The sequence below is a fragment of the Pygocentrus nattereri genome, chromosome 1, assembly GCF_015220715.1.
Source record: "Pygocentrus nattereri isolate fPygNat1 chromosome 1, fPygNat1.pri, whole genome shotgun sequence".
Taxonomy (NCBI): Eukaryota; Metazoa; Chordata; class Actinopteri; order Characiformes; family Serrasalmidae; genus Pygocentrus; species Pygocentrus nattereri.
In genome coordinates this window covers 14,591,071-14,613,534 of record NC_051211.1, presented here as the reverse complement: position 1 = coordinate 14,613,534, position 22,464 = coordinate 14,591,071, and the positions used below count along the sequence as shown (strand labels likewise).

At 39.6% G+C, this 22,464-nt stretch overlaps 2 protein-coding genes across 2 annotated transcripts in view; both read right to left on the bottom strand.

The window, feature by feature from the left end:
* The window catches only part of LOC108416686 (sialoadhesin-like), a 44,427-nt gene extending 34,028 nt beyond the window's left edge, over nucleotides 1-10,399 (bottom strand). Inside the window, exons 1-6 of the mRNA XM_037531980.1 lie at nucleotides 10,280-10,399; nucleotides 7,313-7,360; nucleotides 6,898-6,945; nucleotides 4,550-4,588; nucleotides 2,527-2,796; nucleotides 1,841-2,101 (exon numbers count right to left, since the gene is read on the bottom strand). Of these exons, the coding sequence (XP_037387877.1) occupies nucleotides 1,841-2,101; nucleotides 2,527-2,785 (520 nt within the window). The 5' untranslated portion in view covers nucleotides 2,786-2,796; nucleotides 4,550-4,588; nucleotides 6,898-6,945; nucleotides 7,313-7,360; nucleotides 10,280-10,399. The remainder of the gene's footprint in view (nucleotides 1-1,840; nucleotides 2,102-2,526; nucleotides 2,797-4,549; nucleotides 4,589-6,897; nucleotides 6,946-7,312; nucleotides 7,361-10,279) is intronic.
* Nucleotides 10,400-13,441: 3,042 nt separating this feature from the next.
* Nucleotides 13,442-21,112, bottom strand: LOC119263162 (B-cell receptor CD22-like). Its single transcript, XM_037537430.1, has 7 exons — nucleotides 20,871-21,112; nucleotides 20,532-20,765; nucleotides 20,363-20,447; nucleotides 15,851-15,995; nucleotides 15,641-15,712; nucleotides 15,455-15,521; nucleotides 13,442-13,858 (listed from the first exon to the last, which is right to left on the bottom strand). The coding sequence occupies exons 1-6, from the start codon at nucleotides 21,091-21,093 to the stop codon at nucleotides 15,483-15,485; spliced, it is 798 nt and encodes a 265-aa protein (XP_037393327.1). The 5' UTR covers nucleotides 21,094-21,112; the 3' UTR covers nucleotides 13,442-13,858; nucleotides 15,455-15,482.
* Nucleotides 21,113-22,464: the final 1,352 nt, after the last annotated feature.

The following is a 22,464-nucleotide window of genomic DNA, read 5'->3' as shown; positions in this document are numbered from 1 at the left end:
GAGGAGAATTTTGCTGGCATAGTTTGGGTCCACTTCATCCCTTTACAGCAGAGGTGCAAAATCATGGTCTTGGAGATCTACCACCCTACAGAGTTTAGTTCCAATCCTAATCTAAGACATCTGATCCAGGTAATGAAGGTTTATAGGGGTAACTCAATATTAGTGCTAGGTGTGTTGGATCTGAATTCTCTAGGATGGTTGAGTTCCAAGGCAAGGATTGGGCACTCCTGCCTTAGAGGGACCAAGTTATCAGTACCAAGATATTCTGACTGATCAACATTATCCAATAAAATATTTCTATTCAGTTTAGAGTGGTCTCTTCCAGAATGATAATGCCCCCATTCAAAGGGCACAAGTAGTCACTAAATGGTATGATGAGTAACTAGGTAGATCAAATGCTTTGGCCTTAACCGTCACCAGATCTCAACACAATCCAAGATCTATGGGACAGTAGAACCAACTTGTTCAGTGCTGTCCCCCACCATCATCAAAAACTTAGCTGAAGAAATATATTTTGGACGAATGGTATTCTATCTCACCAGTACTGCACCAGCCATTTGTAGAATCTATGCCAAGTTGCAGTGAAGCTGTTCTGGCAGCTTATAGTGGTTCTTTAATCTATTATATATAATAATATAATTATTCATCCATCCATCCATCCATCCATCCATTTTCTAAGCCGCTTCTCCGTCAGAGTCGCGGGGGGGGTGCTGGAGCCTATCCCAGCAGTCTTCGGGCGGAAGGCAGGATACACCCTGGACAGGTCGCCAGTCCATCGCAGGGCAGACAGACAGACACAGACACAGACAGTCACTCACACACTCACACACTCACACCTAGGGGCAATGTAGCATGTCCAATTGGCCTGACTGCATGTCTTTGGACTGTTGCAGGAAACCGGAGAACCCGGAGGAAACCAACGCAGACACGGGGAGAACATGCAAACCCCACACAGAGAGGACCCAGATCACCCGGCCGAGGAATCGAACCTAGGTGTGAGGCGACAGCACTACCCACCACGCCACCGTGCCACCCATAATATAATTAAATATAATAATATATAATATAATTATAATCTGTAGACCATATGTGTCACTGGGCTCCATTACTGATGGCTCCCTTCCTAGGCCCAATCCCATTTCACCCCTTGCCCCTACCGCTTAGTCCTTAGTGCTCTGTTTCGCGTGCTCAGGTCTAGGGATAGGGTGTCCCAATTTTTGTTGAGATAGAGGGGTAGGGCGAAGTGTTAGGGCTACATGGCCCTCCAAACTGAGTATTATAAGAAAAAAAGAAAAAACAGCAAGATGGCTGCAAAAGTGACCAAAGAAACCCACAAATGTATTTAACTTTCCCATTCCACCTTAAATAGTCCTGCAATATTGACACCTGAAGCGCAAGAATGTAACTGCTGCACCATTTAAGGTGGAATGGGACAATTCGAAGAAGAAGCTGGTGAATAGTTAATTTCAGCTTCGTATCACCAAAGAATTAGTGGTGGGCAATAATACATTGTCTTATATCCCCTCTTTGAAAGCTTATGATGCCCTAAATGTAACTGAAGCCCAGCAGCGATGTTGCTGAACTTTTCCTTTCTCTGGTATCACTGAAGACGGGCTGGGTTGCCTAACAGTAGCCTGTTAATGTTGTTTTTTTTTTTATTTGAGGGTTGTCCCATTTCGTAGGGTGACACTCAAAAACAAGGGGTAGGGGTAAAAAGAAGAAATGGGATTGGGACTGTAGTCTCCCGTCCAGGCCCTTGGCTTTACTCCCCAGCAGAAGATTTTTTGTGCAAAATGTACACAGAATATTTTGTTCCAGTAGATATAAAATGCTTACTTACATAAAATATCAAGTGTTGTGTACTCTGAGAATGCAGATCCATTGTATTTGTACTTGTATTTGTTACTGTCCTCTGGGCTGACACTTCTGATGCTGTAATTCTGATCAGTGCCTATTTGTATATCTTCAGTTCCTGATCTCTTCAACCAGGTATAGATCAACACAGGTGGGTTTGCATCACTGCTGCAGGTCAGAGTCACTGAATCGCCCTCATGTATTCCACCAGATGGTCTGCTAGACACCAAGACACTTTTGGGGCTATCTGCACAAAAAAAAAAAAAAAAAGACAAATCTTACAATGTTTCACCTGCCAAAGAACTGGTGCTGGAGTTGCTAGACTATCCAGCGATATTGATTACCTGCCCACTAATCCCAAAAAAGATTTTTCTTGTGGTTTCACACTGCAACCACAACATACTTACTATTATCCATTTGCCAGTCCACATTTATATCACATTTATATCACATTTATACTTTCTTACTTTACCAAAAACCTGTGAGAGTCAGTACAAATACATCATTGACTACTGTCAGGGTCACTATGACAGAGATTTTCTGTGGGAACTTTAGAAGTACATCATAATTTTTATCTGCTGACCCTAGCACTGAGTGAGAGTGAAAGAGAAGTGTTATGTCCAAAATGTGCATCAATTGTGTGTCAGTAGACACAAATGGTCCCTTACTTACATAAGATATTAAGATGCATGTACTCTGAGAATGCAGATCCGTGCCGGTTGGATGCCCTGCACTTATATTCGTAACTTTCTGCAAAGACAGTATGCTTGATGCTGTAACTCTGCTCGTTGCCTATTTGTATATCTTCAGTTCCTGATCTTTTAAACCAGGTGTAGCTCTCCACAGGTGGGTTTGCTTCACTGCTGCAGGTCAGAATCACACATGTTCCCTCCAATATTCCACCAGAGGGTCTGCTAGACACCAAGACCATTTTTGGGCTATCTGCAAAAAGCAAAAGACAGTCAGCCCCGTTACTGACGCCCTTGGTAAAAAAAAATTCATTAAAAAAAATTCACTCTGACAGTATGAGAGAAATATAACCTTTAATTGAAGTAAACTTGGCAAAAAACCTTATGATTTTTAACAAAACCATCTGTCATAATGATCACCACCCCTGCATTTAGTACTTTAGTACAACCTCTCTTTGCCAACATCACAGCAATGAAGCTTCTCCTGTAATTTTAATGAAATCGGTAAAAAAAAACAAAAAAAACACTGAAACCACTTCTAAACAGAGAATCACTTCAGTTCCTCCAGAGTTCTAGGTCCCCTCTTTTGGGGTTGGTCAGATGATGGAGCATTTTGGAGTCTGAGGTAGTTGTGGTGCACCAGGATTAATATGGTTTGGTTCTGGATCTGGAGGCATAGTCCAGAAGAGACATTGAGAGGTAGGCATTGGTAACTGGATTTTTAGGGGGGGCTGCAAACAGGGCAGAGAAGTGGGGAGAATAAAGTCCAAGCTTAGAGGCTCCATAGTTGCAGGTGGGGAGGGACTGGAGGGGTCACGAGCAGTCAAGCATTGATAGGTAGGGAATGACGGAGCCATATTGTAGCAGAGTGAGAGGACTTGTCTGCCCTTAGAGGACCCACAAGTGTGAGCCAGAGATGTGTGGAGAATAAGCCAGTGGCAGGTGGTACAGTGCAGGGTTCAGGAGCAGTAGCATTGATTATGAGGTAGCTGAAGGGTGGGGTCAAGAAAAGAAACGTAAAGTATGACTTATAGGCTCCATTGGTGCAGGAGTGTCTAGAAGTGGTGCAGGAGGCAGAGAGGGCCAAACGCTGGCAATAGAACAGTGATGAAGTAAAAGAGAGGGTGGGGATTGGGTTGGTGGGTGTATCTGAGGAGAGGAAACTGGAAATGAGGTGGTAGGATGGAGGGGAGGGGGGTGAATGATGGAGGAGCAGGAAGTGGAGGAAAGAGAGTAAAAAGGTGGATGAAGGGAGAGAGAAGCATGGGAAGGAGGACAAATAAGGGATGAAAACAGAGGGAGTAGATGGGAATAAAGGGGTGGGATGAAAGGAGGGAGAAAGAGAGGGCAGGATGTATACAGAAGATGACACAGATGGGGAAAAGAGAGAAAGAGGGTTAGGATGGGGTGAAAGGAATGAGGGAGAGAATATGGTGGAGAGAGGGAATGAAGGGGGGAGGAATGGGTGAATGGGTAGAAGAGTGAAGTGAAGTTGACAGAAGGCTAAACACAAAGAGGCTGTGCATCCCACTTAATAAATGTAAGGCATTGGTATGTGAGAGATTGGAATTTTGGCAGTGCACTAAGGCTAAGAGTTGGGTGTAAACAGGCAAGAGCAAGGTAGTTGAGCTGTGTCAACCTGGGGAACCTCTTGAGATGACTGTCAAAGAGGTGATGTCATCATGTATGGGGTGGTGCTGGTATGAGTTTATGAGGTACAGAAATTTTGTGTTTTTTTTTCTTCAATCAAATTAAGATCACTGCTATGCTGTGAATGGACCATGATCCAAAAATATCTAGCCAAGAATTCGTCTGACTATTGACTACTACTTTAGTCAATTGTGCTCTCTTGGACTCCCGGTTACGGACGGGTGTAGCAGCACCAGGGATCGAACTCACAATCTCCTGATGAGGCCAATGCTTAGATGGCTCTCTTTGCTAATATCACAGCAATTTTTTTTCTGTAATGCTTGACAAGATCAAGAGCAAGTAAAATGAAAACTCACCTTAATGCATTTCACCGTGTTTGTCTGTTTAGCAAAACACTAAAAAAGCAAGATCATCACTGCATAGTAACATATAAACATGTATTGTACATATAAACACCATGTGACAGAAATATTACTTTGATGCTTTCTTTTTGGAATTCACTTGAAACGCAGAGCTTTTCTTACAGAAAGATATGATTTGAACTTTTTTTCTAGATATACCAACTTTACACTTTTACTTAAAGGACCATTGCTAAGGCCCCCCTACCTAACAGATCCACTACATAGGTGTACAATATAGGACTTCGGACCACTGATGACAGGAAGGGTGGTGGACTATTTTCAGCATATCACTGACACTGAAGTGTGTGGTACTGGTAAGAGTTTCTAAAGCACAGTGGTGATGCTCTTTTTTTTGTTTTTTTTATACATAGGATTTGAGTGGTCCACCATCCAAAAATATCCAGTCAATATTTTAATTCAGTCACTCTGGGATCAGAAACTGACCTCTCATGAAAGGCAACAGTGTCTACAATCAAATTAGAGGTTGTACTTCAGTGATACAAATTGGAAATACGTCACTTATGTGTAGCTGAGTAGTCCTAAAAAAGTGGGCATATGGTAAATCTAGGTCAGCACACTTGGTCAACAACAACAAAAAAATTATATACAAATTTATCTATTGACTCTGTATGAGAAGGATGAGAACATTATGAGGTATAGTGATAACGCAATGCATAATCACTAAAGTACGTAATACATTAAGAATTTACACATGGTTTACATGTGAGCTGACAGTGGAAGAGAGATGGCAGCAGAGAGCAAGCGTTTATTTATTTCCAGTGGAGCTGAGACAAAGTGAAGTATTTCAGCTCATGTGAAACATTCAGCCATTGGAATGCTCTGGTGCTTGGTCATAGTCAATAGTGCAGTAGGGACAAGGCACGTGGGTGCAAGGGCTCACAGAGTTTGGATTAAAGATGAATAAACATATACATACAGCATTTCGTTTTACCCTGCACTTTCACTTAACTCTATAGGTATTCAGTTACAGTCTGTGGCCCATCAGTTGTCATACACAATTTATCAGCCCCCTCTACCCCAGGTTCTGACCATAGGACCACTGTTGACCAAATCATATTTGAGTGAAGATTCATTCTCAGCACTGCAGTGATGTACTGTCAGGGTAACTGACATCAGAGGTGTTCTTTGGGAACTTCAGACACACACTGTATTCTTCTGATTGTTGCCACCTGTTTTCCACCTGTCCCTCATTATCCCTGTGTTTTATAAGCCCCGTGTTTGCCCTTTGTTTTTGCTGGTCACTGTACTGTTTGATTGTGCTTGTTGTTTTATGTTTATGCTGTTCAGAGTTCTGTGTTCATTTTTGTCATGTCTGTCCCTCCTGCTCTTCATGTCGGCTATATGAACCTGGACCGTTTTGAACATGACCCTGGATTTGTCCATAAAAAAGTCGCTTATCTCAGCGTATGCATCCGCCTCCTTGCTCCCCGGCATTACAGCTCCATAATTAACTATATTAGCTATATCAGTGATGAGATGAGAAATTCTCTCATCTAATCACTAATATAGATGTAGCTAATATAGTTGTATTTTATTACCTACACATAACATACTACAGCTGACAAGAGAACATTCACTGATAACCAGCATATTGATGGTATTTCATATAACTGACATTATTAAGAAATCAGCAGGTACATTAGCTGCCTTTCCTGTTAGCTGGGGTTTGATACAGACAGCCTTTTATAACATGTTTATTGTGTGCTTTTACAGTAAGGACAAAGATGCAAAAGAGGGAAGCAGGGAGAGAGAGAGACAGACAGACAGAGGGAGAGAGAGAGAAAGAGATGAGGGGTATATTAAATAAAATAAATTTAAAACTACCACTTGATTTAGTGTAGGTTTATATAAATGCATTTTCAGCTGAAAATAAAAATAAAAGAACTAGTAAAATTATTATTATAAATACACTTCAACTGGATAGGAGTCAAATCAGGGACCAATGAAAGGAAAAGGTGCATACCAGTTACCAGGTAAAAAGGAGTAATACTTTTGTTAAAAAGAACTAAAGGAGAAACTTACAGTTGGTGTAATTCTCAAATTTGGCAGTTATTTTATTCACTATGAGATGTAGGTCACATTTTTGCAAAATGGACCACACTAAAATTCTGATCCTAGTTATGGCCCTGTATATATACACATACATACACAACAAAACAAAACTTGGTTTAGACACTGGAGCCAGTAACGTTCCTTAACACATCCTCACAACATTAAAACCTACAAAAGAGATTCACTGGTTACTTCTGTTACACCTGCACTGTGTATTGAAATGAACTTACCTATTTTTCTACTTGGGCTGGTATCAGGTGTTGAATGTTCAGAAATTGCTGATGAATAAGAAGGAAGATGTTTTTACATTAATTGATCATTACCATGTTTATAAATATATCGATGCATTATTAATTAATTAATTTAATTAATAATGCAATGTATTAATTACTGAATAATATAAATAACAAGAAGAAGAAGAAGCATTCGTAGCATTATCAAGTTTGCAAGCTGGCTTAGTGATTTGAAATTGTATAAAATGTCTAAGTCTGTTGATTCTCTTGGTTTTTAAAGCAAAACTCTATAATTAATTGATTTTGGATGGCCAGAGACAGAGACACTGGTCAAAAGACTGAAAGAACAAATGTATAAAATAATGGTAATATGAATGTATTGAACCTGCACTGTGTATTCAAATGAACTCACCTTCTGCCTTGTATGGGATGACCCCATGTGGTGAAGGGGTAATGGTTCCTGCTTGAATAAGAAGGAAGTGTTTCACACATTCATTAATCATTAATATGTTTATAAATGTGTCAGTGCATTATTAATTCATTATTTACACGAATGTCATTTTTAAACGAATAATTAATGTAAATAATAAGATAAAGAAAAAGTCTTCATAGCATTATCAAGTCTGTAAGCTGACTTAGTGATTTGAAATTGTATTAAATATCTAAAACTGGTCCTTCTGCTCATTTGATTTCCATTTCAAAACACAGTATTGAAAATGCGTCAGTTCTCATTTTTGCTTCTGTTGTTGGCAGTGGAGAAATCCAGAAGCAGCTTAATTTTACAGTTTCACAAACTGAACATAAAATCAAATAAGAAACAAACAGGAATGGAATAAGAGGTCATATTTCACTGATCCAAAATATCACCTCATATTTGACTTTTTCAGCAACTATGAGGTTGTTGCTCCACACTTGGACTGTCATGTGTTTATAGTAGTCTTATGACACTGTTGCTGCTGCAGTAAATCTGGTTTTTGGAAAAGAGCTTTAGAGGTGCATTGAGTGGGCTTTTCCACCCCCCTCCCCTCCCCCATAAAAAGGGATGTTGTTGTAATTTACTGTTGTTAATGCCGTTGTTGTGTTACTCTACAGTGTGTGTGTGTGTGTGTGTGTGTGTGTCTGTTTTGTGTTATTCTTAGGTCATTGTGGGAATCTAGAATACAAAAGGATTAAATTACGTATTTTAGTGGACATTCCATGACTGACAACGTGTGGTTTGATGCTCTGTAGCAGTCATTTTGTAAAATGCATTTTTTATCAAATATGTCACTGGTGTTTCCTTTCTTATAACACCAATGAGGATCGGTAACACCAGTGACATCCATGTTTCAAAGAGGTTGGGACAGGGGCAACAAAAGACTGGGAAAGTATTTTATTATTTGCAAAAAACAGTTTCAGTTGCTTGTTAACACAAATAGCTAATCAGCCAATCACATGGCCGCAGCTCAATGTATTGAGGCATGTAGAGGTGGTCAAGACAACTTGCTGAAGTGCAGACCGAGCATCAGAATGTGGAAGAAAGGTGATTCAAGTGACTTTGAACATGCCATGGTTGTTGGTACCAGACAGGCTGGTCTGAGCATTTCAGAAACTGCTGATCTACTGGGATTTTCACACAGACCCATCTCTAGGGTTTACAGAGAATGGTCAGAAAAAGAGAAAATATCCAGTGAGCGGTCAGTTGTGTGGACGAAAATGCCTTGTAGAGGTCAGAGGAGAATGGGCAGACTGGTTGGAGATGATAGAAAGGCAACAGGAACTCAAATAACCGACCAAAATCTCTGAGGAATGTTTCCAACACCTTGTTGAAAGTGTGCCACGAAGAATTAAGGCAGTTCTGAAGGCAAAAGGGGGTCCAACCTTTTAGTACCAAGGTGCATCTAATAAAGCGGCCGGTGAGTTTACGTTGAAAAGGATTTGAAAGTCATCGTATTCTGTTTTTTATTTATGTTTATACAATGTCCCAACTTCATTGGAACTGAGGTTGTACTTGAATTCAAACGGATGCAAAACCAGAAGTAAAGATTGAGTGAGGTTTAGTTTCATTTCTGTGACTGCACAAGCTACATGATTAAATGTAATAATATGTTTTAGCGAGAAAATAAATGAGTGACAAATCTGGCTTTTATACCATTCCTGGTATGGGTTCAGTTAGTTGGGTTATGGGTCTACAATAAAACGGCGACAACCTTCTCTGCTAACGGATCGCTCTTTATGAGCCTTTTCTGCCAAGAATTGACCCATTTCCTTGTTTTCAATGCTGGATTTTAAAATGAAAATCAAATGAACATAAGGTGCACGGACCAAGACTTCAGTGCAGCTGGTCTTAATGTCTGTCGTTTCTCTTGGTTGTTAAAGCAAAGCTCTGTAATTAATTGATTTTGGCTGGTCAGAGCCATCTGTGGCTCAGAGTTCACTGTTCAAAAGTCTGGAAATATAAATGCATAAAATTATTGTAATGTGTTAGTCCTGTGCAACTTCACAGCAGCAGATCATTTAAAGGAAGCTGGGAGAATGAAGAATTTTGAAATATCTACAGAATGATGAACAGTGATGATGATTCTGAACTGACTGAGAGAAATATATAACATCAAGAATGAAGTTATTGTAAAATTATTGTCCAAGAAAACTCATCCTTAGACAGTGATGAGCAAATTTCAAGGCAGATGATGTGAAAAGAAAACTTGTAAATATAAAATCACATTATTTCATTTATCAATTAATAACTTCTTGTTGTTCCCAAAAGACCTTAGGGATTGAATAAAACATCTAAAACAACTAAAACAACTACAAAGTGTGTAGTTTATAGTATTTAGTTGTAGTTTTTGGGGCCCAATTATTATAATTTTTTCGCTGTTACCCTGTGAATGCAGAAGCAAAGTAGAGAGCTAACATTACAACTAGGAATTCATATTTTGGCCTTCTATAATGATTCAGACTAGAGCAGAGATGATCACTAGTGCAGAAAGTTTGTATGAACATAGAGCTAAAACAGAACACAGGTAAATATCCCAATATAACACGCATAAATAAAAACAGGAGAGGCCTAGTAAACAAACAAAAGCATAGGCTACGTCATTCTATGCTAAGCTATGACAAGGGAGTAAACAGGAACTAGGCACTAAACCTTTGTGCTGAAACAAAATGCACAATGCCATGATATTCGTATTGGGAAAAAACGTTTTGCATTATTATTTAACCTGTGAAGTAATTCAGTTAAGAATGTTTTAGTAAGCCCAAGAATAATGTGCAAAGTAAAAAAATAAACATATTGTGGACACCCCAACACTCCCAAATTCCCATTTTCACCCTAAACAAACATACACAAGCGCACATTATAGCAAAATAACAATAAACAAAAGTGGCTCGTGTAACTTACTATAGGTAGAGCGTAATGCTGTTGGAGAATCAGTCCTGCAGAGGCAAGGGCAGTTAATAAGTGTGAGTGAAGAAATAAATACCCTGGATACCGACTCTTAAATTACGCTCATGTATACTTTCTCTCCTTTGACTTCTTTAAGCAATGTTTCATTGAACTGCCAGAGAAAAACGTCGGTAAAGGAAAATTTCACAGCAGGCAAATTTTTATATATGCACCAATAATTTTACATGGTTTCCCAGGTATTTGGGGAGTCCCATGGTGCTTGGCTACTCCAGTGTTCCTATCTGCTAAATCAGTCACCATAGTGCCACTGATGCTAGCTTTAATGGCAACACAATGTTTCTGGTTTGGTAATGTGGCCGCCCACACATGAAATACTCTTTCCACCACACAAATATGCTGTGGCATATAAAGTTATTCTGAGGTATCCCAAGCATGAGAAAGCAACTGAGTGAACCTGTATTCTACAGCACCATTAAAAAGGTCTGTGGTTGAAGGAGGCTAAACAATGACCTTTCCCTAAATTTGTATTTGAGTGCTTATTTTGCCTTAATAGACAATATAATCTCGTAAGTTTATTTTCAGGGACCCCCCAGAATTTAGATTTTGTGACATTCAGGGGCCAAGAGGTTAATTAGAGTACCCACCCCCCCCAGGGCCCCTGCATTTTGCACCTTGCATGGTTTGACGGGACATTGTCTCTCATTAAAGCTACACTATGCAAGACTTGGGAGACCTCTCTGGTGAAAATGGTGAAAAAGCTTCGGATCTCCTTTCTCCAAAGTATAAGGATCTGATAACTGCAAGGTCATTGAAAAAGTATTCAAAGAGAACTTGGTCAAAACTTGGTGAAGGACGAGTCTTTTGAGGGCATATGTGAATGATTTACTATTGTAATAATATCTCGAACACTTTAATGTTGATTTTGCATTTGAGACCTGAACATCGAGCTGGGCCTTCTTTATGAGTCTATGCCTGTGATGTTAATATGTAAAGATGTGTGACATGGTCTGAAAAACCTCCAGCAAATTCTGAACTAACACCTCTGACTTTGACATTATTATTCATTTAGGTTTTACACACTATGTTTTAGTTTGTGTTTTTCCCTCCTGACTCAATAACACTACTTCATTTAATTTTAGTAAATCCTATAGTGCAGCTTTATTTTACACACAACTATGTACTTAAGTAAAATCATCTTATGATCATCTATCCTGGTCACCAGGTTGATAACTAGATTACTAGATAACATATAATCAAATTCACAGAGTACTTTGAGTATATCAACATTTATATTCGGGCTTAGAAACCTTTATTTAAAAGTGAAGAATATTTTTTTTTATTTAGTGTAATGTATATGTGACATTTCACTCTCACTGTCACTGTGATCAGAATAAAATGATCCAGGGCACCGTTTATAAACAATATTGTAACACACAGTTTACCAACAGGTCAATTAGGCACACTAGAATGTAACAAGAATATATAGCCATCCTTTCAGAGAGCTTCAACATTTGTATCATTAATGATGACTAGGATTAGGGTCCTCAGGGCCCATTATGGGAATGCACCATAATCCAGCTGTGTGTGACGTGGCCGCAGAACACAGACGCATGCAGATCTTAAACACTGGGTTGTAATACGAAAACAGGAGACAGGCAAAAACGTGATTGAAGAGGAGTTCAAGAGTCCATACACAGGTTCTACAACACAGGCAACAGTAGCGAGGGTTTTTCTTTTTCTTTAGCAGACATTTGGATCCCTTGGCATGTCGTTCAAGCTATGTCTTTGGAAGATTTAGGTAGTTTTGCTTTTTAATGAGAATTTCACCAAAATAAAACCACCACTGATAAAATCATCGATACTTTCAGAAACATTACCTGGGGTAGTTTGTTGTATAGTGCCAGTAGTATGTCAAAAGCTGAGCTGTTTGATTGGTTAGGTTGGAGGAAGAAAGAAATAAATTAGAAAGAATGAAATAAATTAGCACTGACTCACCAGTGACAACACACCATCAACCATGTAAATAAACTGATATGTCTTCTAAGAGCGTGATGATTGATTGGCGAGGGGTGCAGCTCATTGGCTGTTCGCGCTCACTGACGTCATGGACATACATGGGGCGCCGTTTAAAACTCTTATAACAGGAGTTTTAATATATAAAATAAATAAAATATAACAGCGGTGTTAAAATGGTTTATGCTCTTCTGGGTTCCAGGAAATGATAGTATTCTTTCACGTTAAAATGTTTTTATAAACTGTAATTTTGCTCAAATGCTCCATCGTAACCCATTCCTTTTGGGCTCGCTCCGGAGCGCCCTCTAGCCTTTGAGAAAGCTGAAAGACATTGCAAAGTGGTGATTCTCCTCTCTACCAGTTGTGTGGCCGTGTTTAAAATAGCATACCGTGTAGTGTAAAGTGCATTTGTATATATTATTGTATACTGTACTGTATCCAGTATACGACACAAGCAACATATGAAGTAGGTGGACCTCAGAAACTGCTCAGTGAGTGGAAGTATGAGGCAGTGTTTCTAATAAAGTGCACACATCTCCAAAGTGTACTCTTAGCCAGATATACAACATTACTAGTAAGATGCTGAATATAACATCTGTATGTATTAGAATTTACATCAGTGCTACATCAATAGATTTCTTTATTGTTATACATCAAGGGTGGTATGTCTTTATCACTGTAGGGAAGGCATGTTCCCAACAGTGGTATTAAGTTTTTCCATAATGCATTCTTGATGTTATAATGAGAAAACACTGATGAAAGAAAACACAAAACACAAAAAGAACAAAAAAAAAAACATTTTGATGAGAGAGAGTTATGCAATAATGAGCTACCAACTATTTTATAACATGAAAAATAATCATAAATGCTAGTTTTGGACCAGCAAGCTCATTTATTCAATGGTAGAATAAGTACAGAACTATACTTAAGTGAAAGTATAGGTAACGTATCAAACTCTGAGCTTCTGAAAGTGGAAATATAAAAGCAGAAACTTAAAGAAAAAAAAAAAAAAAAAAAAAAAAAAAAATTATATATATATATATATATATATATATATATATATATATATATATATATATATTATAATCTTAAGCATATAAAAGTAAAAAGAACATATTTTAACAGATCATATTAAGAGTCTTTTTTACTTCTTAACATTAAAGTAACTTGGCACTAACAGATCTGAGTCTGTCATACAGTTAAACACAGCATTGAAAAATCCCAGGGCCTGAGAACCTTGTAACAGGGACATTCAATAGAAAGGAGTAAAAGTAAATAGATTTGGAAATATAACAGATGTGCAAATATTCAATTTTAACAATACTTGAATAAAGTACACACTTAATGATATAGCAAGCACTTTATAAGGTAATATATTGGTTTGCCACACAAGTCAAATAGGCTGTTTGCAGTAAAGCTTTAGCAGGTAAATGTGGAACTAGGCAAAAAAGAAAAGAAAATAGGCAAACTTTATAAGAAACACTGTATTTTAAGCAATTAATGTCTCATTCTTCAATTTTTGTATCCGTCGTGATGGTTCTGATCATGACTCCACCAAGTCTAAGGCAAGAACACACACAGGTAATAGTGCTAAACACTCAGACAGAAACACTCACTGTCAGCATATTGACATATCCTATTATATCAATGGACACACAGACAGATGACAAATTAAAGAAAACACAACAGAACATTTCTTAGTCTGTTATTAAGCTACCATAAGCCACCAGAACAGCTTCAGTGTGACTTTGCAAGTCTCTGGCACTGAACTGAAGGGATAAAACTCCATTTTTCCATAATTTATTCCCAGTTGTGTTTTAATTATTGTGGTGGAGAGCACTGACATGTAGTATCTAACACGTTAGTCCAAAATCTCACTTAAATGTTCAGTTGGGCTGAGATCTGGCGATTGCAAAGGCCCGAGCATAAGATTTCCATCATTTTCATACTCAAACTATTCAGGGACCCCTTGTGCTCTGTGAACAAGGGCACTGTCATGGTAGAAGAGACCACTCTCATCAAGATGCCATAGGATAATGGTGGTCAGAATAACTTTTTTATTGATTTAAACTTGTGCTCCCTTCTGCCATGTCGTGTACTCCACACTTGTACTCATCTGAAATTCACCACAAGGCTCTCTAATGTGCATTTGTCTTTGTAATGAGGTGTTTAACACTGCAACCCCACTGTAATATCCCTCTCTGTAATAGCCCTGGATGAGCTGTTCTTGCTGACAGCTTAAGGACATCTTGCATCGACATTCTCAGTCACCTAAGGAACACTTGCTCTTGTGGTGTTTCTTACATATTGCACTAATTTGAGCATCACAGTCACTGAATGTGAACCTCTGTTCACAATTTCCAACCCAATTGCAATGCTTAGCGTTTTCGTACATGTCACAGAGCATTACAGCTTTATAGTATCATGCATTACAGCTTCTACACCTATTATGTTTCTCCACTCAAGTATTTCTCTTAATTTGTCACCTGTTTGTGCTCACAGAAACTTTGTGGTGAAGTACAGTATAACTATGTGTAGTAGTGGGCAATATTTCAGGACAATTTACAGGACAAAATATGGACAATTTCAGCATGTGCTATAGTGCACATGTATTTTATGACAAAAACATGTTAGATGTTTATGTAATCCTTTTTTGTAGGTTATTATTACTCAAGAATGTTTCTTCACTTTTTAATAAGGAACATTTTGAAGTTTATCTGAAATAATTCTATTGAGCAAAACAATATTTCACATCTGAATTTATACAAGGCCTAAGTTGGCTTCTTATTTGGTGGCTCTTTGTTCAGATTTTCTGTCCCACCTTAAATAGAACAGCACATTCTGGCACCTGTACAGACATCTAAGTGTAACTGCTGCACCATTTAAGATGGAATGAGAAAATCAAACCATCGGAAACTGCTGGAATTTGGAAAATATTATAGTAATTTAGTCATTAGGCAGTTTCTCAGTTGCTACGAGGAATCCCTGTAATTGGTTAGATTAGGCTAACATCCCCAAAAGTCATCTGTGCATATTTATATATTAGTAATGGTTATGACAAAACTGAACAGAGCTGAACTGATTTACTGCCCACTACTAACCCTGTGTAAACACTGACAAGCTGATGAAGCATCAAATCCAAATGAAATCACTTACTGGAGACAGAAGAGGTTGCTCTGAAGACCTACACCTGCGTCACATCATAAGGAGCACTGCTCTGAGTCTAACAGTGAGAAAGAACAACAGAAAGGAAAACAGATAAAAGACTAACTTACTTTGCATTTACATTTTCAGTTGTTCATGTCATTCTCTTTGGACTGGGTTTTGAAGTGGGGATCTTACTGTTAGAGCTTCATAGACATCATCTGAGGTCTTAATATTAAGAGCTGTGTATGTGTCGTCTGGGCCAACATTCTACACGAAAAAAGGAAAAAAAGGTGTGTCAGCTCAATGCACAGCTGCCTCTGTATGGCTAAACAGCACTGCATTACCCTGCGCTCTACCAGGAAGCCAGTATTAATAATAATACACACGTTCTAATGGATCACACACCTCGTAATCATCTTCAATTGCTGCCTTCTTCTTCTTCTTTCTACTGCTTTCATCAACTTCATATTCATTTGTGCTTGTTGTCTTATTCTTCCTCCAGCTTTTACCTACCCAGTATTTACTTCCATCTGTTTTCCACTTCTTCCTCCTGCTTTCATGTAATAAATTACAACAGTTCTGCTTTACATATTAACATGCTTAATTACTATCATGTGATGAACATGGCAATGGTGTTTCACTTCAGCACAATGGTTGTCATGCGATGCTTTAAAAAGCTCTTTTTTAAGCAACTGTTGATATTTTTAAAACACATTCATTATTTCTTAATATTTTTGAAAAGTTCATTTTTATGGTTCACAAGTCGTGCTGTCCTCTAAATACTCTTAAAGGTTTGAGCAACCTCAGTGAACACTTGGATGTGGTTTGAGCAGAGTGAGAGTTCTGGGAACGTATATACGCAAGAGGTTTTTGCAACTACTGACCTTGTGTTTGTTAGCTGTGTTAGACTTGTAGGTCCAGTGCTAAACTACGGACGCAAAATTTGCAAACCAAACATGTCTTACCTACCAACTACATCTGGTCTAATCAGATGAATCCTTTAAAACAGGGGTGTCAAACTCAATTGCACAGGGGGCCAAAACACACTTTAGTTTGCGGGCCGAACAGAATAAGCATTTATTGAACACACTAAAACTAAATGTTTTTTGAACGTAAATATGAATAAAAATAGACAGGAATGTTATTCTGGAATAAAAAATAAACTTAAACTTTAAATAACATACATTTCTTGCTCTCCATAAAAATATATCCACTCAAAATTATACAAGTTAGAAATATGAACATGCTGCAAAACAAAACAAAACCTGGAAATATAAATACATTTTGTGCTTTTCAGCAACAACACATAACGAATCAAAGCATTCAGTTTTCTTTGCTCTTGTGCCATTTTATCAGAGCTGGATGCTTGGCATCTTTTTTTGGCAACAAGTTCGTTTATGTTTGGCGTGAGGTCCCGTGTTGTGGAGACTCTCAGGATGGACTGCAGGTGCTCATCAGTGAGACGACTCCTGTGTGCTGTTTTGTTTGTCTTCATCACTGAGAACAGCTTCTCACACAGAGATGTGCCACCAAACATGCACAAGGTTCGAGCCGCGTGTAGGCGGAGCTGGGGCGCTGCTGCGGGACAGGAGTGAATAAGCTCTGTGGGCCCTGCAGGGTCGCACTTTGCCTTTAGTGTCTCATTACACTGCAGCTCAATCAGCTCCATCTGAATCTGCACAGGTGCAGTTTCCACGTCGACGGCAAATGGATTACGAACAACTCAAAATTCTTTTTTGTTTTTCAAAGTCACCAAAGCGCCGCGGAACTCCATGCGCACTGCGCTCAGTTTGTCAGCATGGCGCGTATTTATATGTCGACTTGGTTCAGCATTACTTGGCAACAGGGAAAGTGAGGCAAGTTGCTCTGGTGCTTTTGTTTCTCCCATAAAAGCAGCTTCACTTGAAACGCCTTCACTGCGTCATACATGTCAGTGATCATGCGGTCGCGTCCCTGGAGCTGGAGGTTTAACGCATTAAGATGAGCCGTTATGTCAGCCAGAAACGCCAACTCACATTTCCACTTTTCATCCCGCAAGACGCTGGAGTCTTTTCCTTTACTGTCCATGAACTGACACATTCCGTTGCTGAGCTCAAAAACTCTGTTGAGAACTTTTCCCCGACTTAGTCAACGCAGCTCTGTATGATAAGGGATGTCGGCAAACTCTGAATCTATCTCCCGCATAAAGGACTGACATTGCTGGTGATTTAAACCTGGCTTTGCCACATAGTGCTTCCTGGTGTATGATGCAGTGATATGCTGTTAACTCACCAGTGCAATTCTCCTCCTGCATCTTCACTCGCATCACCGCACTAGTCCACTTCTTTTACCGCACATAGCCGGTGCTCCATCAGTTGTAAGTCCAATAAGTTTGTCCAGCAGTTTCATGTCGGTTACACTTTGACATACGTTTTCAAACATGTCCTTTCCAGTCGTCCCGTGCACCGATTTAATGTCCAATATTTCCTCTGTAACGCGCAAGTTGGAGTCCACCCCACGGATGAAGATGGCTAGCTGTGCAGTGTCAGTCATGTCAGGACTTTCATCCACAGCAAGAGAGTCTGCAGTAAAGTCTTTGCTTCTTTCACTCAACTGTGTTCTTAAATCAGTGGCCATCTCACAAACTCGATCAGCAGCCGTATTTCTACTTAGGCTTAAATTAGCCAGAATCTGTTTTTTTGTCTGGACATACGAGGTCGCACACCTTGATCACGCAGCTCTTCAGAAATTCTCCCTCAGTGAATGTCCGGGCTGCTTGAGCGACCTCCTTCGCCACGATAAAACCTGCTTCACTTTGTGATTTTTTCACGGGTAAAACCGTCCTGCTGAAATGTCAGCTTCTTTTCTAACTCTCCTACTATCTTTTGCTCTGCATTCAGGTTATCCTGATGTTTTGTCTCATAGTGCCGTCTTAGATTAAATTCTTTGAATACAAATGAGACAAACAGGTTTACCGGCAATGTCAGTAAACAGATACTCAGCCTCCCATCGGTTTTGAAAGGCTCTGTTTTCAGAATCAACTTTTCTCTTCGGCATCGTGCGGGGCAAGCTTCACAATAACTTGTAGCAACAGACACTAGACTTGATTGGCGCGGAAAGCGCTCCGAAAGGCAGCTGAAGCGCTGCATTATGGGATCTATCGTTTATTGTGTTACCAGCGCTTCCTATTGCCGGGCCATTAGTAAGAATCAGGGGCGTTGCCTGGGTATGTAAAGATCCGGGGCTCTGCCCAATTAATTATATATAATTTTTTTTTTTTTTTTTTTACAATACGTACCCTGATATATAATGTTTAACACTATAATATGGAGTTATTTTTTTATTCAACAGATTTAAAATTTAACAAAGGGTGCACAAATTCTGCAGAATGACTGTTGGTGACCTAAAGATAGTGAGCTTTTACTAAAGGACATGGACCAGGTATATTCCATCAGTAAATCCATTCCTCAATAAAGTATGCAAAACAGTATGTAAGCAATGGATTTCATGCAACTGTGTAATAATGTAAACAATTCACTTGTTTCTAAATTGTTCTTTTACCTTTTATGACACATTGAAACAAATTATTGAAAGAAATATTAATAATTATTAGTGCTAAGGAGTCTACACAATTAACACTCTTTAAGAATTACTTATTATCTATCCTGTATGTTTTTGCACAGTCTTTCTTCTCCTAACCTGTTCTTTCTTTAGATCAGTCCAGTCCTGATCAGTTCAGTTCATTTCAGGTCTCTCCACATTTCCTCCCTCTCCACCCTCTCTTCTACCCTGTTAAATAGTAATTCAGGAAAGCATGCTTAAAATAAAGCTGGAAACAATATTTTAAATACAAATGACTGTGCTAAAACAAACTACATCTGGCATTATTTTGCCAATCTTCGTACTAAAAACATGTGTATTTTATTAATAATGTGTTTATTAGGCATTGTTTTCCATACCGCTTGTATTGTCTTCTCCCATCTCCTCTCCTCTCCAGTTCTACTCTGTTCTCCTCTCCTGTTGTCTGTTCTCTTCTCTTCTCCTCTGCTCTCCTTTCCTGTTGTCTGTTCTCACCTCCTCTCCTGTTCTCTCCTCTCCTCTCCAGGTCTCTGTTCTCCTGTCCTCTGCTCTGCTCTCCTCTCCTGTTGTCTGTTAGCTAACTAATTCCGAAGCTGACTAGTGACAAGCTGCATTTTATTAAGCACACAGTGGGTTTGATCTGTGTGTTTTGATTCGGAGACGTGTGTTTTTAACCAGCTATCCGATAGCTCCACAAACAATGTCATCACAGTTTACATAGTTAACTACCGTTACCTTTCTCCTTGAAAAAACGCCGTATATCCATTTTCTTTCACCGTCAGCTTCCTGCAACCTGCTGCCAAAAATGGCTAGAGCACATGTGCGCTCCCCCACGGGGGTGGGGGTGGGGGTGGGCTCTCCTCCGCGCCCGCAAAACCAGCAAGCTGATTGGCTGTTTCTCCTGAAAGGCGGAACTTTATCCTTGAAGCGGCACTATGATTGGCGTTAAGAGATTTCCTATTCTCACAGCAGCATTGGCCTCCTCATTAATAGTACAGCTGAGCGAAAAGGTTCGGGGCTACTGGATAATCATTCGGGGCTGAAGCCCCGGAAGCCCACCCCAGGCGACGCCCCTGGTAAGAATAATATAAAATGATCTCGCGGGCCGGATATAACTGCAAGCCGGGCCGGATATGAGTTTGACACATATGCTTTAAAAGCTGTGCTTTGTGCAGTTTCCCAGACATGGATTAAACCTAGTCTTGGACTAAATTGTAGCACCGGTAGTAAATCACCATTATAAAATCTTTTTAGTTTATGCTTAGGGCAAATTGGGTTTGAGAAACTGACCCTTAATGATAGTTAGTTGGATACAAAGTTTGATTGTAATGGCTTAAATATTAAATAGACACACATCACCTTATCCACAGAATGGCGAAGAGAACAGCTGTAGCGAGCCCTCCACAGAATCCACCAATGCCAGCAGCTGCAACCTGTGCTTTACCTGAGTGAGAGGGTTAAAAATAACTGAAATAAAGGTCTTTAAACCAGAAAACAGTCATGTGATTGAGTAGCTAATGCTGCTCACCGATACATGTGACTGGCACAGGACGTGCATAGTCATGGCCAATTCTGTTTCTAGTCTTGCAGTAGAATGGTTCAATGTCCTCTTTAGTGATACTGGTGATGCTGTAGGTCTGCCCATATGCCACAGGTTCACTTTCATCTTCACCTTCTTTATACCAGGTATAGTCCATCACAGGTGGGTTAGCATGAGCCTTGCATGTCAGGGTCACAGTAACTGATGTATTCTTTGGGGAGTCTAGAAGTACAATATACAACTCAGACAGAGTTAAAGAAAACTCTTATGTGCACCATGTATATAAAATATTGTGGTTCCAGTACATATAAATGTCTCTTTACTTACATAAAATATTAAGTGGTGTGTACTCTGAGAATGCAGATCCATGCTGGTTGGATGCCCTGCACTTGTATTTGTAACTGTCTTCAATGCTGATATGTTCAATGGCGTAATTCTGCCCGGTCCCTATTTGTAAGTCCTCTACTCCTGATCTCTTAAACCAAGTGTAGCTCTTCACAGATGGGTTTGCTTCACTGCTGCAGGTCAGAGTCATTGAACCACCCTCCATTATTCCACCAAATGGTTTGCTGGACACCTGTACCTTCTTTGGACCATCTACAAAAAACAAAAATAAAAAAATAAACCACAGAATTCTAACGATAGAAATTATCTGGTGGACTACCCAGCAATATCACTGACCTGCCCACTAATCCCAAAAACGATTTCACAGAAGTACAATATACAACTCAGACAGAGTTAAAGAAAACTCTTATGTGCACCATTTATATAAAATATTGTGGTTCCAGTACATATAAATGGCTCTTTACTTACATAAAATATTAAGTGGTGTATACTCTGAGAATGCAGATCCATGTTGGTTGGATGCCCTACACTTGTATTTGTAACTGTCTTCAACGCTGATATGTTCAATGGTGTAACTCTGCCCGGTCCATATTTGTGAATCCTCTGTTCCTGATCTCTTAAACCAGGTGTAGCTCTCCACAGTTGGGTTTGCGTCACTGCTGCAGGTCAGAGTCACTGACTGACCCTCAAGTATTCCACCAGATGGTCTGCTGAACACCTCTACCCTCTTTGGGCCATCTGCAAAAAAACAACAAAAAATAACCCACAGAATTCTAGCAATAGAATTTAGCTGGTGGAATATCCAATAATCTTCCTCCAGGATGGTGCCAAGTATGAAGTAACTAATTTTGCACTAAAGTAAACACTTTTAGAAATCGGATCGATGATCACTCATCGAAAACTGTACTTTGAGTTCCTGAGCAGTGATCCATTTTTTGAACCTAGAACAGGCTTATTCATTTGGGCCAACCAGCTGAGGAAATGCCACAGATACCAGAAATGGGGAAGGAGAGTCACCGTTCTGGCCAGGCTGAAGCGACGTGCTAACTGCCCCGTCCCACTCCCCAGCATACTACTGGCAAATATAAAGTCCCTGGATAACAAAAGCAGTGAACTCAGAGCACGATTCTCTTTCCAGTGAGAGACACAAGACTGCTGTATAATCTGCCTCACAGAGACATGGCCGTCAGTGTAAATTCCCAAAAAGGCCATTGGGGTTCTTTGTGCCTCGTGAAGACAGAAAAAGGACCTCTCTGGGACGAGTAAGGGGGAAAAGTGTATGTTTTATGATGATATCAAAAATGCTTGGTGTGATCAGAGGAAGCTGATCATTCATTGAGTCTTTCTCCTCCCCGGACCAGGAATATCTCATTATCTTGTACAAACTGCTGTGGCTGCTGGGAGAGATTTCAGGGATCATTGTCACCACCGTGTACATCCTACTACAAGCTGATACAGACTTGGCACTTGGGAAGCTGTACTAGGCTGTTAACAGGCAGGAGACCGTGTTCCCAGAGGCTACCTCCCTTGTTCTTGGGGACTCTCCAAAGTACTTTAAACATGTCTCATGCAGCAC